A 23,425-nucleotide genomic window follows, 5' to 3' on the forward strand; every position below is an offset into this window, starting at 1 on the left:
TCACATTCACCCCGATGTCAGGGTGCTGCCGTACAAGGCGCTCACTACACACCGGGAGCAATAGGGGATTAAAGGCCTTGCCCAAGGGCCCTTAGTGATTTTCCAGTCAGGCGGGGATTTGAACCCATGATCTTCTGGACTCAAGCCCAACTTCGTGGCATTCGTGACTTGCTGTCATTATGTGTAAATCCAGCATTAGGGATACAGAGGGTGTTGCTGTTTTATGACTTAAAAACCTTTGCCTAAATAGCTCCCTGTGTTCATGATGCATTTTTACAAAAAAGTCACCAGATACTGATGCACATCCTTTACTACTCCAGAGACTCTTTCTCTCTGATTGTTCTGTCTGAGTTATTTTCATTAGTTACTTCCTCCAAACCATCAACATGTCTATTAGACCCCATTCCTACCAGGCTGCTCAAGGAAGCCCTACCATTAATTAATGCTTCGATCTTAAATATGATCAATCTATCTTTATTAGTTGGCAGTAATTAAATCAGTACTTAAAAAGCCATCACTTGACCCAGCTATCTTAGCTAATTATAGGCCAATCTCCAGCCTTCCTTTTCTCTCAAAAATTCTTGAAAGGGTAGTTGTAAAACAGCTAACTGATCATCTGCAGAGGAATGGTCTATTTGAAGAGTTTCAGTCAGGTTTCAGAATTCATCATAGTACAGAAACAGCATTAGTGAAGGTTACAAATGATCTTCTTATGGCCTCAGACAGTGGACTCATCTCTGTGCTTGTCCTGTTAGACCTCAATGCTGCTTTTGATACTGTTGACCATAAGATTTTATTACAGAGATTAGAGCATGCCATAGGTATTAAAGGCACAGCGCTGCGGTGGTTTGAATCATATTTATCTAATAGATTACAATTTGTTCATGTAAATGGGGAGTCTTCTTCACAGACTAAGATTAATTATGGAGTTCCACAAGGTTCTGTGCTAGGACCAATTTTATTCACTTTATACATGCGTCCCTTAGGCAGTATTATTAGAAAGCATTGCTTAAATTTTCATTGTTACGCAGATGATACCCAGCTTTATCTATCCATGAAGCCAAAGGACACACACCAATTAGTTAAACTGCAGGAATGTCTTACAGACATAAAGACATGGATGACCTCTAATTTCCTGCTTTTAAATTCAGATAAAACTGAAGTTATTGTACTTGGCCCCATAAATCTTAAAAACATGGTGTCTAACCAGATCCTTACTCTGGATGGCATTACCCTGACCTCTAGTAATACGGTGAGAAATCTTGGAGTCATTTTTGATCAGGATATGTCCTTCAATGTGCATATTAAGCAAATATGTAGGACTGCTTTTTTGCATTTGCGCAATATCTCTAAAATTAGAAAGGTCTTTTCTCAGAGTGATGCTGAAAAACTAATTCATGCATTTATTTCCTCTAGGCTGGACTATTGTAATTCATTATTATCAGGTTGTCCTAAAAGTTCCCTGAAAAGCCTTCAGTTAATTGAAAATGCTGCAGCTAGAGTACTGACAGGGACTAGAAGGAGAGAGCATATTTCACCCATATTGGCTTCTCTTCATTGGCTTCCTGTTAATTCTAGAATAGAATTTAAAATTCTTCTTCTTACGTATAAGGTTTTGAATAATCAGGTCCCATCTTATCTTAGGGACCTCATAGTACCATATCACCCCAATAGAGCGCTTCACTCTCAGACTGCAGGCTTACTTGTAGTTCCTAGGGTTTTTAAGAGTAGAATGGGAGGCGGAGCCTTCAGCTTTCAGGCTCCTCTCCTGTGGAACCAGCTCCCAATTCGGATCAGGGAGACAGACACCCTCTCTATTTTTAAGATTAGGCTTAAAACTTTCATTTTTGCTAAAGCTTATAGTTAGGGCTGGATCAGGTGACCCTGAACCATCCCTTAGTTATGCTGCTATAAACGTAGACTGCTGGGGGGTTCCCATGATGCACTGAGTGTTTCTTTCTCTTTTTGCTCTGTATGCACCACTCTGCATTTAATCATTAGTGATTGATCTCTGCTCCCCTCCACAGCATGTCTTTTTCCTGATTCTCTCCCCTCAGCCCCAAGCAGTCCCAGCAGAAGACTGCCCCTCCCTGAGCCTGGTTCTGCTGGAGGTTTCTTCCTGTTAAAAGGGAGTTTTTCCTTCCCACAGATGCCAAGTGCTTGCTCACAGGGGGTCGTTTTGACCGTTGGGGTTTTTTCTGTAATTATTGTATGGCTTTTGCCTTACAATATAAAGTGCCTTGGGGCAACTGTTTGTTATGATTTGGCGCTATATAAATAAAATAGATTTTATTTTATTTGATTCTATTCAAAATATAATTAGATTGTAAAATTCATATCTGTTGAAGTGGGGTCTCTGCAATGAGCTTGTCCCTTTCAACACTCGTATTTGCTTCAGGTGGGATAGTGTTTTACTGGATGTGATGGCTGAAATGAGAGACTGAATAAAACAACTTGCTGAATATGAATGTCAGATTACTCAAGTGATAGAAGATTCTACAGACTTGCTACTAAATAGGATGCCACAAAATTTGCAATCCCAATATTCAGATTAGTTTGCTTAATCACCATTAAGATGTCATGCATGAAGAAAATGAGTTTTGTCTCCAGTCCATGACGAGATTGATTTTCTTTCAGTATTTCTATACCAATACAAGCTAGAGCAGGAAACCTGCCCTACTGTGTCATCTCATTAATATGCAGAGATTGGACAAAAAAGAGCTACATTGTTTCTGTGAATGCATTTTATGAAATCATGTAATTTTTCTTCTTCACAAGACACTAAAGTATTTATCAGGCTGCTCAAATGGTTTTCATAAAACCTTTTCAGTGAATATTTCCTTTTATGTGGATGAACTTGAATTTTGTGAAGTAATTTATTTAGCAGCTCTGTGTCACCGCAGTCAAGGCTGCAATGTTCCATTTTTGTATTCACTTTATTTTGATGAGCACTTTCACTGTGTGTGTTTGTGTGTTTAGTTCGAGGTGGAACAGTACGCAGAAGTCATGGTTTGTTCACACTACAGTTTGGTGTTAGTTCGGAACAGTGGAGAGTGGGGGAGGAACAAACATTTTCTCACTCACTGCAGAGCTCCGATGATTGGCACATCTGGGTGATGGCATCGAATATGCATTAGCATGTGTTATAAAAGAGTAGCTTTGCTCCTCTAAGGGCAGTACATGTGTGGTGTAGGTGCGTTGGACAAGTGACAAGGGAGAATGGGATTTCTGTGTGACATTGAATACATCAGGAAGTATGACTGTGGCAGTAACAGAAAAGTGAAGGATGATTTTGAGTGAACACTCGCATACCTTATAACTACCGAACATAGTCATCCTCATTAGATCTGTCATCCACAGCTCACTGCAGACACAAAAAAATAGTTCTCCTCAAACTCGTGTGGCTCATTAGTTCCCACTCTGTCACTCTGTGTGATGGAATAAGATGTGTTTGGAAACAACATTTGCATGTGAAAATTGGCATCCATCTTAATGTGTTACTGCCACCTTCTGCTCAGGAGTGTGAATCACAGGACTGCTTTCAGTATACAGGAGCAGCTTGCCATGCATGTAGACCATGCCATCTTGTAGCCATAGATGATAATGCAGTATTTTTTCATATACCAGGTCTGTGAGAAAAGTATCGGACCTTTATTTTTTTCAAAAACCATATGGATTTGAATCACGTGTGATTGCATCAGCCAAGATTGAACCTTCGTGCACATGCGTGAGTTTTTTCACGCCTGTCGGTTGCGTCATTCACCTGTGAGCAGGCTTTGTGTGAGCAGTGGTCCACCCCTGTCGTCAGATTTTTATTGTGAATAAATGTCTGAACGATTTGGAGCTTTGCTGCATCAATTTTTTTCCAGAAACTGTGAGAGACCTCCAGGTGGACACCGTTCGGAAAATTAATATGGCTTTCAGGGACGATTTTATGGGGATTATACAGATTAAGGAGTGTTACTGCCGCTTTAAGGACGGCCCACAACTGCTGAGAGTGCGGCGCGCTCCCAGCGCCGATCGACATGCTCAGACCCCGCTGAAACAACCAGATCATTTCCAACGTGAAGGCTTTGTTGATCCGGGACCTCGTCTGACTTTCACAGAAAGGCAGGAGATGTGGACATCAGCACTTTTTCGGCACATTCCACTGTTACAGGAGTTTTTTTCATGGAAAGAAAAGCGGAGGGACGCGCCAAGGAGCCATTCATTACGTGGGACAAAACCACCTCGGTGTTGGTCTCACAGGACGGCTTTCAGGTGGATTTCAGATGGATTCCGGTTGCTTTTCAGTCGTGTGATTATCCGATTGTGCATGAGCTGGACATGCCCCAACATGTCCTGGAAGGCTTCATCACGGCGTTGCTTTGCGCCATGCGCGGTGGAGCCGCTCCTCTTTCCATGACAAAACTCCTGTAACAGTGGAATGTGCCGTTCATTTCTAAACTGGACGCTGTCTTGATCTGGTATGTCGTCCGACTAGCACAGGAATTGTGAAAAGACGTGGACATCAGCACTTTTTTGGCACATTAAGACAGACGTGCGGAGGAGTTCCGCGCGTCGTGGTGGAGCCGCATGGCGCAAAGCAACGCCGTGATGAAGCCTTCCAGGACATGTTGGAGCATGTCCAGCTCATGCACAATCGGATAATCACACGACTGAAAAGCAACCGGAATCCATCTGAAATCCACCTGAAAGCCGTCCTGTGAGACCAACACAGAGGTGGTTTTGTCCCGTGTAATGAACGGCTCCGTGGCGCGTCCCTCCGCTTTTCTTTCCATGAAAAAAACTCCTGTAACAGTGGAATGTGCCGAAAAAGTGCTGATGTCCACGTCTCCTGCCTTTTTGTGAAAGTCAGACGAGGTCCCGGATCAACAAAGCCTTCACGTTGGAAATGATCTGGTTGTTTCAGCAGGGTCTGAGCATGTCGATCAGCGCTGGGAGCGTGCCGCGCTCTCAGCAGTTGTGGGCCGTCCTTAAAGCGGCAGTAACACTCCTTTATCTGTGTAATCCCCATAAAATCATCCCTGAAAGCCAACAGAATTTTCCGAATGGTGTCCACCTGGAGGTCTCTCACAGTTTCTGGAAAAAAATGATGCAGCAAAGCTCCAAATCGTTCAGAGGTTTATTCGCAATAAAAATCCGACGAGAGGGGTGGACCACTGCTCACACAAAGCCTGCTCACAGGCGAATGACGCAACCGACAGGCGTGAAAAAACTCACGCATGCGCACGAAGGTTCAAGCTTGGCTGATGCAATCACACGTGATTCAAATCCATATGGTTTTTGAAAAAAATAAAAAGGTCTGATACTTTTCTCACAGACCTCATAGTAGTTGCTTTGGAATACAAGTTGAAGGACCCCCAAACTAGTTAAAAAAAAAAAGTGACAGTTATTGTACTATGAGGTCTACTAATTGGTCGATGGTCCAATTTCACTGTTATAAATCGGTTTAGTGTGAAGCTGTTATATTTCTATTCAAGCGTTTTCAAAGTTTTTTGTTTGTTTTTTTGCTCCCACACTGTTGCACATCTCTGTTGTACATTTACCACTGCCTTGTCTCTACTGCCAATGGGCTTGAATAGTAACAAAAAAAGAAGAAAATTAAGGTGTTCTAACATTGACGAAAAATAATTAATTCATTTCAGCACAGCCTAACACGCTAACTGGTTAAAACCAGCTGGTCTTTTCTTTCAGGGTTCTTCCACGTTGTACTTTCTGCTACTGCATGCGGTGCTGCCCACAGTGTTAAATAAAAGGTGAACCGAGGCCGCTGCTGCAGACACCCCTAACTAATGTATACTAAGGTGCAGTAAAACATTGATTAAATGAGTCATCTACATCAAATGAGTAAACACATTTTCCCCATGCATCTCATAGCGTAGCAATAAAGCAGTTTCCTTCAAAAGTTAACTCCAAATCAATTTCTGTGAAATTGGCACACATGCAGCAATACAGTAAAACTCTCCTAAACCATCATTGTATAAACTAACACTCACCAGACAAAAGCAAAAGTCCCAATGCTTTTTGTATGGTTTTTCATATAGTAAACACTGTATATACCGGATTTTGTATAATGGATTTTAGCTCATATCAGACAAAATGTCCCACCCCATCACAATGTATTCCTATTAAAAGCCCTTTGCATGTACTGGACAAAGCAGTCTGGGCGTGCTCAGCCTCAACAGAGGTACCAAATTAAGTTCAGCACTAACACTTGCCGATTCGAGGAAACTGGGTACCATATTTCCTTGACTGAAAGCCTGGACACTTTTTTTTTTTTCAAACTGTGCACAAACCCAGTGCCTATACAAGGCAGGCAGTTATTAAAAAAATGCTGCTTGCTGCCTGTACAGTAATATGGTGTTAGGTTTCACACATATCTCTGGGTGTGGCAAACCAAAGAGAACTAAGAGTCCTCTGCATGGCTGTGAACCCTCCGCGCAGCCTGATGTGCACCTGCTGAATGACTCGGACTGCAAGGGCTGTGCTTTGTCACTTTTACATTTTCACTCCTTTCTCTCCCGTCATATTTCAATAGTTTTTGCAGTGCGCTCGCTGATTACATTTTGATAATGGATCAAATACATATGGCAGAAAACTCTGGAAATAGGACCAACTTTACAACACAGAGTCGGAAAAAGACACTCAGATGACCTGCGATTTATGGAGGGAAAGTGCACGTACCGTTGGTTTGGAGGTTGATGATTGTATAAAGAAGTGGAGCTGATTGAAGGAGAAATTGGTCCTTATTGCGGCAAATTGCAATAAGTTGTGAAGGAGAACTTTAAAAGGGTCACGTGCACATCATCATTGCATGGTCACAGAGTTACAGAGTTGACGCATAAAATCAGTCTTTAGGATTTTAAGGTGCTACTCTGCATTGGATTTACAAAAAAGAGTGACAACCAAATGTAATCCTTTTAATGCACATAATGCCCTGCACTTATTTAAGGCAGGTGTTTATTTATTTATTTATTCAGACGAAGTTTTGGCCTAGTCATTAAATGAGATGGGTCCCAATTCAAGGCCACACATTTAATCCAGGAAATACATAAGGCGAATTGGTGCTGGGGATTCCATGAAGATTGATCGGCACCTCCTGACTGTAACTAATCCGTTACATAAGTGTAATGGATTTTGTCCATTTTATACATATAGCGGATTCCGATTATAACAGACAAAATTTGCTGGTCCACCTGAATCCATTATATGCAAGTTTTACTGTATAAATCCAAGCCTGGAAATTATATGAGGGAAAAACTGTGTTTTACCCCCCCCCCCCCCCCCATGCTGTTTCCTCTCATCCTGTGATCAGGCCCATCACTGTTGTGTTGTCACCAAATTTGCCAACGATGTTTGAGTGGTGGGAGGGGACGCAGTCATATGTGTGTGTATATAGGGCATACAGGAAGGGCCACAGCACATGGCCATGGGGGGAGCCTCTGCTGAGTGTCAGGGTGGAGGACTGAGGGGTCCCACCTTTACTGTTTGTGGATGCTCGGGCAGGAAGTCCTTTATCCAGTCACAGGTAAAGGGTGGAAAGTCCAGGTCAGTCAACTTTTTGACTAACAGGTCTGGCAGGTATTAACCCTAACCCGAGCGGTAATCCACGAAAAGCATCGTGGAGGTCCCAGGTTTTTCCAGGTGGCTCAGGGTGGTGTGCAGGGCAGTGGTGATGGCATCAGCTGATGATCTGTTTGCCTGATAAGCAAACTGGTGTGGGTCAAAGTTAGTAGATAGGAGTTGAGGTTATGGAAGACTAGATGCTCAAAGCACTTCATAACTTCAGAGGTTAGTGCCCCCAATCTGAAGTCATTAAGGCAGATTATGACTGACTTTTTGGGGATGGGAATGATGGTGGTGGCTTTTTAGGCAGGCTGGAACAGTAGCCAGTTCCAGGGAGGTGTTGAGGATCCTAGTGAGACCCCATCTGGGCCTGCTGCTTTGCATTTTTACAGCTTTCAGTGCTCTCCTCAAGTGATGTTTCTCTAGTTGGGGTGCATGAGCACTGGGGGCATGACAGGTCAGGGGAGCTGAATGCATAATCTTTTTGTCTTGAGCCGGTTGTAGAATAGATTGAGTTCCTCTACCAGTGAGGCATCCACGCTGGTGATCTCCATCTTGTTGTGTTTGTAGTTGGTAAGTTGCTGTAAACCCTGCCACACCTGCCTTGGGTTGTTGCCAGCCAGATGGTTCTCCATTTTCTGTTTGTAGACCATCTTAGCTGCTTTAACTCTTCTCCTCAGGTTTGCTGTGGCCACGCTGTACATGTCTTGATCACTGGATCTGAAAGCTGAGTTGTGAGGTCTCAGGAGTGCCCTCACCTCTGCTGCAATCCAGGGTTTCTAATTATTGAAGGACCTTACTTGCTTGTCCACTGTGACAGTGTCAGTGCAGGCCTTGATGTAAAAGAGCACCATCTCTGTGTACTCATGTAGGTCCAGATCAAAAACAGACCAATCTGTGTTACTAAGCAGTCCTAGCATTTGCTGAGTGTTCCATCTGGTCAGGTTTTAACAGTCGGATACTCAAAACAGAATTATATGTTTGAGCATTTTCTATTTTAAAAATAAACATTTACTGCAGTGTTAACATTAAAATGCTTTAAAAACTGATGAAAGAGGAAAAAGAGAGTAATCAGCAGTTACTCCATTCAAAGAAATGTGGTACTGTGACAGTCCTCCTCTGGAAAGAGCAGGAAGAAGCACTGATTCAGTTATTTATTCATATATTTATTATATTTGACATGTAGGCAGCTGAACATGCAGTATGAGGTGATTCTACAAGCCGCTAAACTTTCAAAAACCCGTGTACATGAAACATGTACGTCTCTGATGCCCTCTGCTCTCAGCGCTTTGTTAATGCCTGGGACTTGATTAATTTTATCCCCATTTATCATGGCCCTCATGATAATTTATTGCGTTAAAGATTTATTGACCTAGACCCAGCTTTAATCAGCATGATACTCTGTCTCTCTCTCTCTCTCTTATTCCGCTCATGCTGGAAAGAGGTGTCTTCATTGTTCAGATTTAAATTACTTCCAATGCTGTACTAAACATTGATGATTCTATGAAACTTTAAAATGCAGTAATGTTGCAGGTGCAGAGATGCCGACAAATGGAAAAAATGAGCCTGAAGTGGATGATAAACATCCACTTCAGTGGATGATATTTTCCCTTTTGTATGGCTAGCATACTGGCATGGTATGCTTTCTACCCTTTTAAAGTGTTTTTTTTTTTTTTTTAGTAAATAGAGCGGGTCATGGCCTCAACTTGATACATACATCCACTTGAAGTGGATGATATCTTCCCTTTTGTATGGCTAACACACTGGCATGGTATGGTACTATGCTTTCTACCCTTTTAAAGTATTTTTTTTTTTAGTAAATAAGGTCGTGGCCTCAACTTTATCTCAAGTCTGGGTCATTTAGCGAAGCTTAGGTCACTTTAGTATTTCTTCTGTTTTTCTTGTTGCTTAATGCTGAAATATTATACCTTACTTGTAGTCTTTCTGCTGCCTGATTTTTTTTTTTTTTTTTTAACCTTTCTCTCTGTTTGAGGTGCGGCTCCATCCAGAAGTGGAAATGGGTGTCGTCTTCTGCAAGCCTCCTGCCCTGGACACCAGCTTGGTCTCCCAAAATTTCCTGTATATTTGTATTGTTAAGTGTGTCGGTAGCATGGCCCAAGCAGAGGGTCACCCCTTTGAGTCTGGTCTGCTTGAGGTTTCTTCCTCAAATCATCAGAGAGAGTTTTTCCTTACCACTGTCGCCTGCGTGCTTGCTCTAGGGGTTGGTAAGGTTAGACCTTACTTGTGTGAAGCGACTTGAGGAAGATTTGAAATAAATTGAAATTGAATTGAAACACAGCAATGCAACATTTGCAATGACTTTGTCATGATGGATGTTTGTGACATATGTTGAACAAAAACAAACTGGGCACACAAGAGGGTGCACTGGTCTATGCAACTCGACTAAGTTTGGAAAGATTAGTTTAATTTGTACTGGTATTTAACATGTTCAGAATGTTCTGGAGCTTGGCTAGACCCTCTGGCACTACAGCTGGACACTCGCTCGTCTCAGGGTGGCCTGGTCTGGGCTCAGCACAACTTGGCATCCAATTCAACATTCTTCCAAATCTGTTTATTCAGTGCCTTGTAGTTCATGCCGTATGTCCTCACTGACCAGATTATAATAAGGATTTGTGCTGTATATCGGTGTTAGGCTGAAAGGTCGCAGTTTTATTTGTTTCAGGCGTTTTGTATGGACATAGCTTGGCTTATTCAGGAAGTTCACAGTGAAAACACTACAGCAGTGAACAGTACTCTGTCACATCTATAGTGTAGCTAAAAAGGATGGAGCCAGTATTTTACAGCCAATTGGATATCACTAGGTCTGGCTAGTCCAAAAGGTCTACAAAACCAGAGCTGAACACACACACACACGGTGAACGGGGATAAAAGTTTGTATTTTGCAGTACTAAAATACTATGGTACTGTGTCAATGGAAAAGCTGTATGATGCAGCTGTTGACCTGCAACACAGTGTTGATCCTTTAAAAAAAAAAAAAAAAAAAAGTTACTATTTTTTTCAGGGCATCATAGTTAACATTTTTGCTTCTATATTCCTAAATATGTTTTTTTTTTTTTTTTTTTGGGGGGGGGGGGGGACTTTTGCAGGTATTGGTGGTGATCCATTCAATGGTACAAACTTCATAGACTGTCTGGAGGTGTTCCTGCAGGATCCCAAGACCGAGGGAATCATCCTCATTGGAGAAATTGGAGGCAGCGCAGAGGAGAAGGCAGCAGAGTACCTGAAAGAGCAAAACTCTGTAAGAAATATTGATGTAGTATTGTTTTATTTCCTTAGAGATAGTATGGAGTCAGATCAGCACCAAAACCACACTCGTGTAAAAAATGCGTTCATAATAACTAGATAATAACTGCGTAGATAATAACTGCGCACGCTCAAAGGTGCTTGCTTGAGGTTTCTTCCTCAATTCATCAGAGGGAGTTTTTCCTTACCGCTGTCGCCTGTGTGCTTGCTCTGGGGTTGGTAAGGTTAGACCTTACTTGTGTGAAGCACCTTGAGGCAACTTTGTGATTTGGCGCTATATAAATGAAAATAAATTGTCTGACTTCTCCTTCAGAGAGAAGGGCTGCCAATCCAATCTTTTAAATTTTCCTATCGGGAAAATTATCATTTCTTTACGTTGATTGCAGACCCTGCAGCGGGTCTGTAATCGACCGCTTCTGTAATGACTCTTGAAGCTCGAAACAATGAAGCAGTGCTCCAATTTGCTGCTTTGTTGGTTTATTGCTTCGCTGCTTTCAGAAGCGACAAGTCCGCTTCTTAATCCCCCTCAAAGCCATTTAAATATGTCAATCATGAGTCATTTTTGTGCGGATTAAAGTCACTAACTTGTTTTGTTGCAGGTAAGAAATGAGAATTGTTTTCCGTTTTGTTCGCACAGCTCCAAACACTGCATTACTGAGTCCGGTTGAAATTAATAACTTCAAAGCGAATCACCGTTTAAATCAAATGACACCTCTTTCCAAACGTTGTAACACAGACAACAGACTAAAACAGTTTTTTCCTCCCAAAATGAGACATCCTGCATTCTATATGAATGAGATTGATGTTGACTTGCAGTACAGCCGGCTGTAAGAGCTCAGCTCAGCGGTATGGAGTTAAATTTAATTAATTAATTAATGTCTGAAAAGAATGCTTTTGAGAAAAAACTACAGATTTTGTTTATTTCTATTTATGTCCAGAGATCAAGGATCCAGTGACCAATTTCATATTTATTTACTTTAAGACTCAATAAAATGTTATTGACATAGAAAACCTGTAAAGTCTACTTTTAGTACACAGAAAATTCACAGGAGGTATTGATAAGGGAATCGGATCAATAAGCGGAATCGATAATGGCATCGATATCAATAAAATTTTATCAATACCCATCCCTTATTATTTATGTTAAAATGTGTTCGTTATGCCAAAGACATTTAAAAGCACACAGAGATGACTGACGTTTGTCAGTTGTGATTATTTTTGTGCACATTGTTATGGTGTTTTTATTAGTAGTATTTATTGTTAAGCAGTTGGATTTCTGAGAAATTGTTATATGAATAGTAATTATTACTATTATTGTTGTTGTCGTTGTTATAATTGTAGTATTGGAGAGATTTTGGCATAAGTGCCCAGCAACTACTTTTTTCTTCTTCTTCTTAAACTTCAAATGGTCTGTTCTTTGTGGTTTGCTTCTAGCAGATGACTTTTATTGTTAATTTTGTAGTGTGTTGTTTGTCCATGCCATGATGCTCTTGAACTGAGGAATGGATTTTATTTGCCCTGGGCCATTCTCCTGTGTCCAGATCTGATCTCAGGAGAATAACTCTCTTACTCACCAAATGAATTACAAACATTTGCAGCCAGTCACCCAAGGTGTTGATGGTTTCTATGAAACACACGTGTAAGGAAAAGCTCAACAGAATGCAGGATTAAGTAGGCTGATTTTTTTGTTTTATTTTGTTTTCATTGTCCTTTTTCCCCCTGAAAGTAAATCTAAGATAAAATAGTGCACTTAAGACTACCCTTTTAGTCAGGAACAGAACAAAGAATGCTCAAATACGACTGGTCGCATTTGAAGATTGACAATGTTTTTTATTGTTTTTGGGTTTTGTTTTGTTTTTTTGCAACCATGGGTGATTGGGAGATTTAGTTTACCAATACACTAACCAGTGCTAGTTCTCCCATGTCACTTTGTTGTGTTGGATTAATGGGAACTACAGTCTTCCTGGAAAGTAGCAGCAAGTGTGCTCAGTTATCGCTCACAAAAGACGTTATGGCCACAAAATGGTGTTGACCAAGATGAGGTGGTTGTTACTTTCTTACAAATGAGAAGATTTGTCCAATGTCTGGGCCTTTGAAAGAGCTGTTTAGGATGTTGCAGGCCACAAAATACAAACCTGAATATAGTGCAGCAGCAAAAGCAGCCTTGAGCTTGCAAGTAATAAAAAAGTCTATATGTACAGTGCCCTGCAAAAGTATTCACAGTCTTGGGCTTTTACACATTTACAGTGCATCCAGAAAGTATTCACAGCACTTCACATTTTCCACATTTTGTTGTGTTACAGCCTTATTCCAAAATGGAGTAAATACATTTTTTTCCTCTCAAAATTCTACTCACGACACCCCATAATGTGACAGCTAGGGATGGGTATCAAAAACCCGTTCCTGGTAAGAATTGATAAGAGATGATTCGATCCAACAACATCAATAGCCTTTTTGCTTAACAATTCCCTTGTTGGTTCTTAAGTTCACATTACGCCGGAGCACCCATTGTTTTTGAGGGTGTATATCGGGAAAATGATCATAGCAGCGAAGCGCTTCTGATTTGCAAGGTCAAAAGTCTTGTTAGACTGTTAGGATTTTCATAAGCTAAATTAGATATGATCAAATGTCAGGAGTATGTATTTAGTTCATGTACTTGAATCAAAGTTTTTTTTTGTTTGTTTCTGAAATTATTTTTCAGATAATTTTCACAGAAATTGACACAGAATTTGGCACCTGGTTTCCGACTGAAAACTGGAAAACAAACGAGCATAAAATTGGAACCACCAACCAATTTTGGTGGTGTTGGTAAATTCATAACGGAAAAATTAGTGATTGAGCCACTTTTGATTAAGATATAATGCAAAATGTACACCAAATGGGCTTCTCATATATTAAATTCAAATGTCCAAAGTCCACAATCCAGATCAGGTTCCAGATTAAAATTTGTCAGGCGATAGTGAGTGCCAGGGGCACACCTGTGCAATAATCATGCTGTCTAATCAGCACCTTGACATGCCACACCTGTGAGGTGGGATGGATTATCTCAACAAAAAAGAAGTGCTCACTACCAGATTTAGACAGATTTGTGAACAGTATTTGAGAGAAATGGGTCTTTTGTGTACATAGAAAATGTTTTAGATCTTTGAGTTCAGCTCATGAAAAATGGGACCAAAAGCAAAAGTGTTGCATTTATATTTTTGTTCAGCGTAATTAAACCTCATTAGTTTGATTCACATTACGCTGGTTTGCCAGGTCAAAACTTGGTTTGACTCCGGAGCACTTAACTGGAGTTGGGTGTTTAATTTGTTTTGGACTTGATTATCAAAGGATACATGCATTAAAGATATTTTGAGCACTTGAAAGTCTTGCATTCTAATTTGTTTCCTTGTTAACTGTGTAATATCTCATTAGCAGTGCATTTGTAGCCAAGGTTTTCAACATTTCCCTGACAGATGCACCCTCCACACTTAATTACTAAAAGTCATTGCCAGTTTAGATTAGTGGCCTCCGTCCGGTTCTGTTGCTTGAATGTTAGTTAAAAATGATAATAGATGTTGTGAACATCACACTACATTCACTCTATGAAATCACTTTACTGTGTGTGTGTGTGTGTGTGTGATTTTAGTTATAGTCCGTGCACACGTGCACGGTCTCTGTCCCTCTTCCTTGTTATGCTGTTATTGCTGAAAATGAAATATTGGCGCTCTTCACCTTGGAAATGATCTTTACTGTTGAAAGCAACATCCATCAGCAAGGAAGTGGCGTCGACAGGCGCTGAGCTAATCAGTGCTTGTCTGACTAATTACCATCTCAGAAATGAGGTGATATGAAATGGCAGGAGCCTGAGACCCTTGCTGGTCATACACCAACCCATGCAATTAAACGGCTTGATTCCCCCTTTGTTTTAATAAAGCAGGCTGAGACGACCGTAAGTGGTTAGACAAGCCCGTTATCATGGGGGCTTGCTAACGGGAGGAAATTGGTCTGTATTTTCTTCAGAATACTTAAAATGCAGGTGTGTTTGCAATAATTTTGTTTTTGTTCCCTTTCCTATTCTCTTCTCTTTTTTCGTGGCTTATTCAGAAGATGCCAGGTTGGCAAAGCAACAAAATGAATAAATCGATCTCATTTTCCTCTTCTGTGTCTTTTGCTTCACGTTTACACACATGTACGCACACACTCACACCCCCTCCCCCTATCTGCACTGTGGTGTTCAGGGTGCTGCATCCAAGCCTGTGGTGTCCTTCATTGCGGGGTTAACTGCTCCCCCTGGCCGTAGGATGGGCCATGCCGGTGCCATCATTGCTGGTGGAAAAGGTGGAGCCAAAGAGAAGATTGCAGCCCTCCAGTCAGCCGGGGTTGTAGTCAGCATGTCCCCAGCTCAGCTGGGCAGCACGATGTTCAAGGTGAGTCCTTTTTTTTTTTTTTCCTGAGCCACAAAGACATATTATCATATTCTACAGCAGGGGTGGGCAACTTGTTCCAGAAAGGGCCAAGAGGGTGCAGGTTTAATTTGCAGCCACTGATTTCAGCAGATGATTTCACTGATTAACTGATTCCATCTGCTCAAAGTGATATTAATCAGTGAAATCACCCGGTGGAGTCGGTGGCTGCAAAGAAAACCTGCACCCTCTTGGCACTTTTTGGAACAAGTTGCCCACCCCTGTTCTACAGCTAAATACAATATGGAGCAACTGCATTGCCAGTTAGGGGCTGGTAAAGGATGGTTTTACTTTAGGCCTCCTCACATCTTTGGTGTTCGCTGTCATTACAGTTCTAATTCCTGGAACAATATTAGTTGTGCAAACACACTCGCCAATATGAAAAAAAGAAACTGAAAATCTGTAATACAAGTACCATACCATCTGAGGCTTTCTTCAACCGTAAAAAAGTAGCACATAGTTTATATATATATATATATATATATATATATATATATATATATATATATATATATATATATATATATATATACACACATCCCCTGGCAAAAATGATGGAATCATCGGCCTCGGAGGATGTTCACTCAGTTGTTTAATTTTGTAGAAAAAAAGCAGATCACAGACATGACACAAAACTAAAGTCATTTCAAATGGCAACTTTCTGGCTTTAAGAAACACTATAAGAAATCAGGAAAAATAATTGTGGCAGTCAGTAACGGTTACTTTTTTAGACCAAGCAGAAGGAAAAAAATATGGAATCACTCAATTCTGAGGAAAAAATTATGGAATCATGAAAAACAAAAGAACGCTCCAACACATCACTAGTATTTTGTTGCACCACCTCTGGCTTTTATAACAGCTTGCAGTGTCTGAGGCATGGACTTAATGAGTGACAAACAGTACTCTTCATCAGTCTGGCTCCAACTTTCTCTGATTGCTGTTGCCAGATCAGCTTTGCAGGTTAGAGCCTTGTCATGGACCATTTTCTTCAACTTCCACCAAAGATTTTCAATTGGATTAAGATCCGGACTATTTGCAGGCCATGACATTGACCCTATGTGTCTTTTTGCAAGGAATGTTTTCACAGTTTTCGCTCTATAGCAAAATGCATTATCATCTTGGAAAAATGATTTCATCGTCCCCAAACATCCTTTCAATTGATGGGATAAGAAAAGTGTCCAAAATATCAACGTAAACTTGTGCATTTATTGATGATGACTCTCTTTTAAGTCCCTGTTAGTAAATTATATAATAATTGATCAACATATTGATTTATTTTGCCTTACAGAAACCTGGTTACAGCAGGATGAATATGTTAGTTTAAATGAGTCAACACCCCCGAGTCACACTAACTGCCAGAACGCTCGTAGCACGGGCCGAGGCGGAGGATTAGCAGCAATCTTCCATTCCAGCTTATTAATTAATCAAAAACCCAGACAGAGCTTTAATTCATTTGAAAGCTTGACTCTTAGTCTTGTCCATCCAAATTGGAAGTCCCAAAAACCAGTTTTATTTGTTATTATCTATCGTCCACCTGGTCGTTACTGTGAGTTTCTCTGTGAATTTTCAGACCTTTTGTCTGACTTAGTGCTTAGCTCAGATAAGATAATTATAGTGGGCGATTTTAACATCCACACAGATGCTGAGAATGACAGCCTCAACACTGCATTTAATCTATTATTAGACTCAATTGGCTTGGCAAAATGTAAATTAGTCCACCCACCACTTTAATCATATCTTAGATCTTGTTCTGACTTATGGTACGGAAATTGAAGACTTAACAGTATTCCCTGAAAACTCCCTTCTGTCTGATCATTTCTTAATAACATTTACATTTACTCTGATGGACTACCCAGCAGTGGGGAATAAGTTTCATTACACTAGAAGTCTTTCAGAAAGCGCTGTAACTAGGTTTAAGGATATGATTCCTTCTTTATGTTCTCTAATGCCATATACCAACACAGTGCAGAGTAGCTACCTAAACTCTGTAAGTGAGATAGAGTATCTCGTCAATAGTTTTACATCCTCATTGAAGACAACTTTGGATGCTGTAGCTCCTCTGAAAAAGAGAGCTTTAAATCAGAAGTGCCTGACTCCGTGGTATAACTCACAAACTCGCAGCTTAAAGCAGATAATCCGTAAATTGGAGAGGAAATGGTGTCTCACTAATTTAGAAGATCTTCACTTAGCCTGGAAAAAGAGTCTGTCGCTCTATAAAAAAAGCCCTCCGTAAAGGTAGGACATCTTACTACTCATCACTAATTGAAGAAAATAAGAACAACCCCAGGTTTCTTTTCAGCACTGTAGCCAGTCATGAAGTAATGACTTCATGACTTTCTTTGCTAATAAAATTTTAACTATTAGAGAAAAAATTACTCATAACCATCCCAAAGACGTATCGTTATCTTTGGCTGCTTTCAGTGATGCCGGTATTTGGTTAGACTCTTTCTCTCCCATTGTTCTGTCTGAGTTATTTTCATTAGTTACTTCCTCCAAGCCTCCATGTCTATTAGACCCCATTCCTACCAGGCTGCTCAAGGAAGCCCTACCATTAATTAATGCTTCGATCTTAAATATGATCAATCTATCTTTATTAGTTGGCTATGTACCACAGGCTTTTAAGGTGGCAGTAATTAAACCATTACTTAAAAAGCCATCACTTGACCCAGCTATCTTAGCTAATTATAGGCCAATCTCCAACCTTCCTTTTCTCTCAAAAGTTCTTGAAAGGGTAGTTGTAAAACAGCTAACTGATCATCTGCAGAGGAATGGTCTATTTGAAGAGTTTCAGTCAGGTTTTAGAATTCATCATAGTACAGAAATAGCATTAGTGAAGGTTACAAATGATCTTCTTATGGCCTCAGACAGTGGACTCATCTCTGCTTGTTCTGTTAGACCTCAGTGCTGCTTTTGATACTGTTGACCATAAAATTTTATTACAGAGATTAGAGCATGCCATAGGTATTAAAGGCACTGCGCTGCAGTGGTTTGAATCATATTTATCTAATAGATTACAATTTGTTCATGTAAATGAGGAATCTTCTTCACAGACTAAAGTTAATTATGGAGTTCCACAAGGTTCTGTGCTAGGACCAATTTTATTCACTTTATACATTTCCCTTAGGCAGTATTGTTAGACGGCGTTGCTTAAATTTTCATTGTTACGCAGATGATACCCAGCTTTATCTATCCTTGAAGCCAGAGGACACACACCAATTAGCTAAACTGCAGGATTGTCTTACAGACATAAAGACATGGATGACCTCTAATTTCCTGCTTTTAAACTCAAATAAAACTGAAGTTATTGTACTTGGCCCCACAAATCTTAGAAACATGGTGTCTAACCAGATCCTTACTCTGGATGGCATTACCCTGACCTCTAGTAATACTGTGAGAAATCTTGGAGTCATTTTTGATCAGGATATGTCATTCAATGTGCATATTAAACAAATATGTAGGACTGCTTTTTTGCATTTGCGCAATATCTCTAAAATTAGAAAGGTCTTGTCTCAGAGTGATGCTGAAAAACTAATTCATGCATTTATTTCCTCTAGGCTGGACTATTGTAATTCATTATTATCAGGTTGTCCTAAAAGTTCCCTGAAAAGCCTTCAGTTAATTCAAAATGCTGCAGCTAGAGTACTAACAGGGACTAGAAGGAGAGAGCATATCTCACCCATATTGGCCTCTCTTCATTGACTTCCTGTTAATTCTAGAATAGAATTTAAAATTCTTCTTCTTACTTATAAGGTTTTGAATAATCAGGTCCCATCTTATCTTAGGGACCTCATAGTACCATATCACCCCAATAGAGCGCTTCGCTCTCAGACTGCAGACTTACTTGTAGTTCCTAGGGTTTGTAAGAGTAGAATGGGAGGCAGAGCCTTCAGCTTTCAGGCTCCTTTTTGCTAAAGCTTACAGTTAGGGCTGGATCAGGTGACCCTGAACCATCCCTTAGTTATGCTGCTATAGACTTACACTGCTGGGGGGTTCCCATGATGCACTGTTTCTTTCTCTTTTTGCTCTGTATGCACCACTCTGCATTTAATCATTAGTGATTGATCTCTGCTCCCCTCCACAGCATGTCTTTTTCCTGGTTCTCTCCCTCAGCCCCAACCAGTCCCAGCAGAAGACTGCCCCTCCCTGAGCCTTGTTCTGCTGGAGGTTTCTTCCTGTTAAAAGGGAGTTTTTCCTTCCCACTGTTGCCAAGTGCTTGCTCACAGGGGGTCGTTTTGACCGTTGGGGTTTTTCCGTAATTATTGTATGGCCTTGCCTTACAATGTAAAGCGCCTTGGGGCAACTGTTTGTTGTGATTTGGCGCTATATAAATAAAATTGATTTGATGTAATGACAGCCATCTCCCCAGTGCCTTTACCTGACATGTAGCCCCATATCATCAATGACTGTGGAAATTTACATGTTCTCTTCAGGCAGTCATCTTTATAAATCTCATTGGAACGGCACCAAACAAAAGTTCCAGCATCATCACCTTGCCCAATGCAGATTCGAGATTCATCACTGAATATGACTTTCATCCAGTCATCCACAGTCCACGATTTCTTTTCCTTAGCCCATTGTAACCTTGTTTTTTTCTGTTTAGGTGTTAATGATGGCTTTCATTTAGCTTTTCTGTATGTAAATCCCATTTCCTTTAGGCGGTTTCTTACAGTTCAGTCACAGACGTTGACTCCAGTTTCCTCCCATTTGTTCCCCATTTGTTTTGTTGTGCATTTTCTATTTTTGAGACATATTGCTTTAAGTTTTCTGTCTTGACGCTTTGATGTCTTCCTTGGTCTACCAGTATGTTTGCCTTTAATAACCTTCTCAAGTTGTTTGTATTTGGTCCAGCATTTAGACACAGCTGACTGTGAACAACCAACATCTTTTGCAACATTGCGTGATGATTTACCCTCTTTTAAGAGTTTGATAATCCTCTCCTTTGTTTCAGTTGACATCTCTCGTGTTGGAGCCATGATTCATGTCAGTCCACTTGGTGCAACAGCTCTCCAAGGTGTGATCACTCCTTTTTAGATGCAGACTAACAAGCAGATCTGATTTGATGCAGGTGTTAGTTTTGAGGATGAAAATTTACAGGGTGATTCCATAATTTATTCCTCCGAATTGAGTGAGTCCATATTTTTTTTTTCCCTCTGCTTGGTCTCCAAAAGTAACTGTTACTGACTGCCACAATTTTTTTCCCTGATTTCTTATAGTGTTTCTTAAAGCCAGAAAGTTGCCATTTGAAATTACTTTAGTTTTGTGTCACGTCTGTGATCTGCTTTTTTCTACAAAATTAAACAACTGAATGAACATCCTCCGAGACCGTTGATTCCATACTTTTTGCTAGGGGTTGTATGTATGTATATATATATATATATATATATATATATATATATATATATATATCACTGCTTCTTAAAGCTTCCGTGTGTAGGATTTAGTGTCATCTAGTGGTGCGGGCTGCATTATGGTCATGATTTTGTTTCCCTTTGCATTTTTGCTTCTTTTACAGCTGAGCTTCATGCTCCCTTGCCTTCTCTTTTGATGTGCAGTGTATGATCCTGTTTTTCACAAAAATGAGGGTTTTCAAACTGGGGCAGCAACCACTGATTCCTTGTCTTTTTCTTCCCTCTTCTGGCTGTGCTGAAAAATTGAATGTCATTTTTGAGCTACTATATCAACAAGGAGGGGCAATATGGCAGCCTTTATGAGGGATGCTGCTCCCGTGTAGATATGAAGGACTCATGTTAAGCTTATGAAAACATAGATGCAATTATCCACTAATGAACAGATGGTTATGAGTGCTATATTCTTCCACTTCTACTAGTAAGCACTCCATCGTTCTAGCAAATTTGCTCCTATTTATAGAGACTGTACATGGGTGTAGCAAGAGGCGAGGAGTGGACACCCCCCCTCCTTTCGAAGGAGACATTTTTTTGCATACAATAGTGATAATAATGATGGACGTAGGATGGGATGGTGTCTCAGTGGTTCGCATTATTGCCTCATGGCTCATGGATATTCATGGGATCTCTTCCCACCTGGTCCTTTTTATGCTGACCAAACATCAGAAAGTAAAGAATAACTGCTAAATGCCACCAGCAGATGAGTTTCTATTGGACTCTCCTTTTTGGTGCACCACTGTCATTTAGGGATGTGAATTGTTCAACAACTCACGATTCAATTCGATTCCTATTCTTGGGTGACGATTCAATTCAGAATCGATTTTCGATTCATAGAGCTCAGAAATAGTTATATTACTTAAAAATGTTTATGTTTAAGAAAATGGAGCTTTACAAGATTAATCAAGTGATTCTAGATGTAAATTTACTTATCTGCTTTGCTCGTTCGGAGTTGGCTGGCAGTTTAGTGACGCACTGGTCAGTAGTCGGCAGAAACCGCTGCTCCCCTCTTTTAGCTCCAGGTGATGGCGTAACATGTGGGCTTGCGGATTTGAATTGTTTCCGAAGTACTTGACTTTCATTTTGCAGATTTTGCACACTGCATAAGCATAAGTCATGTCAACCTCCCTCTTACGCAGCAAACAATAAAATCTAAAATGCGGCCAAACATTTGCCTTCAGCAAAGACGGTGCTGGCTGAATTAGCTCTTCGTCCGCCATGCTAAGCCACAGGCACTGAACTCTGCAGCTCACGAGTGTTTGAAGCACGCCGGACCCCCCCCCCCCCCCCCCCCCCGCAGCGAGTAAGCAAAAATTGTTTAAAAAAAATGCTTTTTAAAAATCGATTCTTGGACATTTTAGATTGATTCAGAATCGCAATAAATAAGAATCGAGATTCGGACGTGAATCGATTTTTTTTTTTTTTTTTTTTTTTTTTTTTTTTTTTTTTTTTTTTACGACACCCCTGCTGTCATTCGCCTGTACCCAAGTATTCCCAACAGCAGAGTCTGCGCAGTGTTAATAGGATCCAATTGGGATCTAATAATCCATTATCAGTTATTAAATATTCCCCAAAAAACAGACTCCACACTGTGTACAGAGTCTCACATAAAATCTCATCTTTCATCCGATCATGAGCTTGAGTTGTCCCAAACACAAAAGACTATCTTCTTTTCTCCTTCTAAAGACATAATATGAAGAAAAAGCAGAAGTAGTACTGAAACATCCTTAAGAAATAGGTGTTTTTTTTTGTTTGCCTGTTTTTATTTTTTGACTGGAAGCTTTTGAATAAAAAGAGGGAAGATAATTTTCTGATTGTATTTGGAAGAACACTTATTTGGACTGTCTGAAACATCAAAGACAGCTCTTTTTAGAGTCCTATGCAAAAACAGAACAAGAAGAAAATTACCAGTGAGTTTATCTTTTACAAATATACTACAAAAGAGTTTTCAAACGTTTAATTGCATTGCACCTTTACCTCACATACAATCATCTGTTCAGCCTGTTAACTATGCTCTCAAATGCCACATATGCCTTAGAAATAAATAATGTGTTGATTAAATTCATTTTGCTTCTTGTTACATGAAGTGGTAAATGCAACTTATACTCCAGTGTGACATATACTCTGGAATATTTATGTGTATAGCACACATTTCAGTGGGCTACATTGTATTGTCAGTGCACGTAGTCCACCACGGTCTTAAAATGCACAAAGCCGATACACACGTTTTTCTAAAGCAGTTGCACTACACACCCCGCTGTGGTCCAGAGTTTCCAAGAATGCGGGTGGTGAAATAGCTTTGTACTCAAAAGAAAACAATAGATCTCAACATAGTTTGTCTCAAATGAAGGATTGCAGCTTCTCTCTGCTGCAGACACTGAAAAATAATAACAGGAGTAAAATGACAGCTGATCACTCTTCTCATGGATGTATATCACTGTAAAGTAATGTTTGTGTCAAGGAAAAAAGAAAATCTAAGAAAATACCGTGATTCTGGAGAGGCAGTTTTTGTTCTACGGTGATAGACGGCTGCACCTACTTTAATGCCTCACATATTCCACAGTGTTTCTTAAAATATTTAATAAAATGCCGTTTGCACCGATGGTGTCATAGTAACCTGTCATAACAGATCACATTAATAACTTGATGTTGATGCAACCAAATTATCATTTACATGTGTCACATACTGTATCAAGGGGCAGCAGATTTTGCAAATGGCAGTTACTGACTTTACATTTATTCACG

The 23,425-nt window shown here is 40.3% G+C and overlaps 1 protein-coding gene across 1 annotated transcript in view; it reads left to right on the top strand.

The window, feature by feature from the left end:
- Nucleotides 1–23,425, top strand: part of suclg1 (succinate-CoA ligase GDP/ADP-forming subunit alph) — a 92,868-nt gene that overhangs the window by 59,845 nt on the left and 9,598 nt on the right. Inside the window, exons 7-8 of the mRNA XM_034187876.1 lie at nucleotides 10,677–10,828; nucleotides 15,054–15,242. Coding sequence (XP_034043767.1) covers nucleotides 10,677–10,828; nucleotides 15,054–15,242 — 341 coding nt within the window. The remainder of the gene's footprint in view (nucleotides 1–10,676; nucleotides 10,829–15,053; nucleotides 15,243–23,425) is intronic.

This window comes from Thalassophryne amazonica, chromosome 15 (genome assembly GCF_902500255.1).
Source record: "Thalassophryne amazonica chromosome 15, fThaAma1.1, whole genome shotgun sequence".
Taxonomy (NCBI): domain Eukaryota; kingdom Metazoa; phylum Chordata; class Actinopteri; order Batrachoidiformes; family Batrachoididae; genus Thalassophryne; species Thalassophryne amazonica.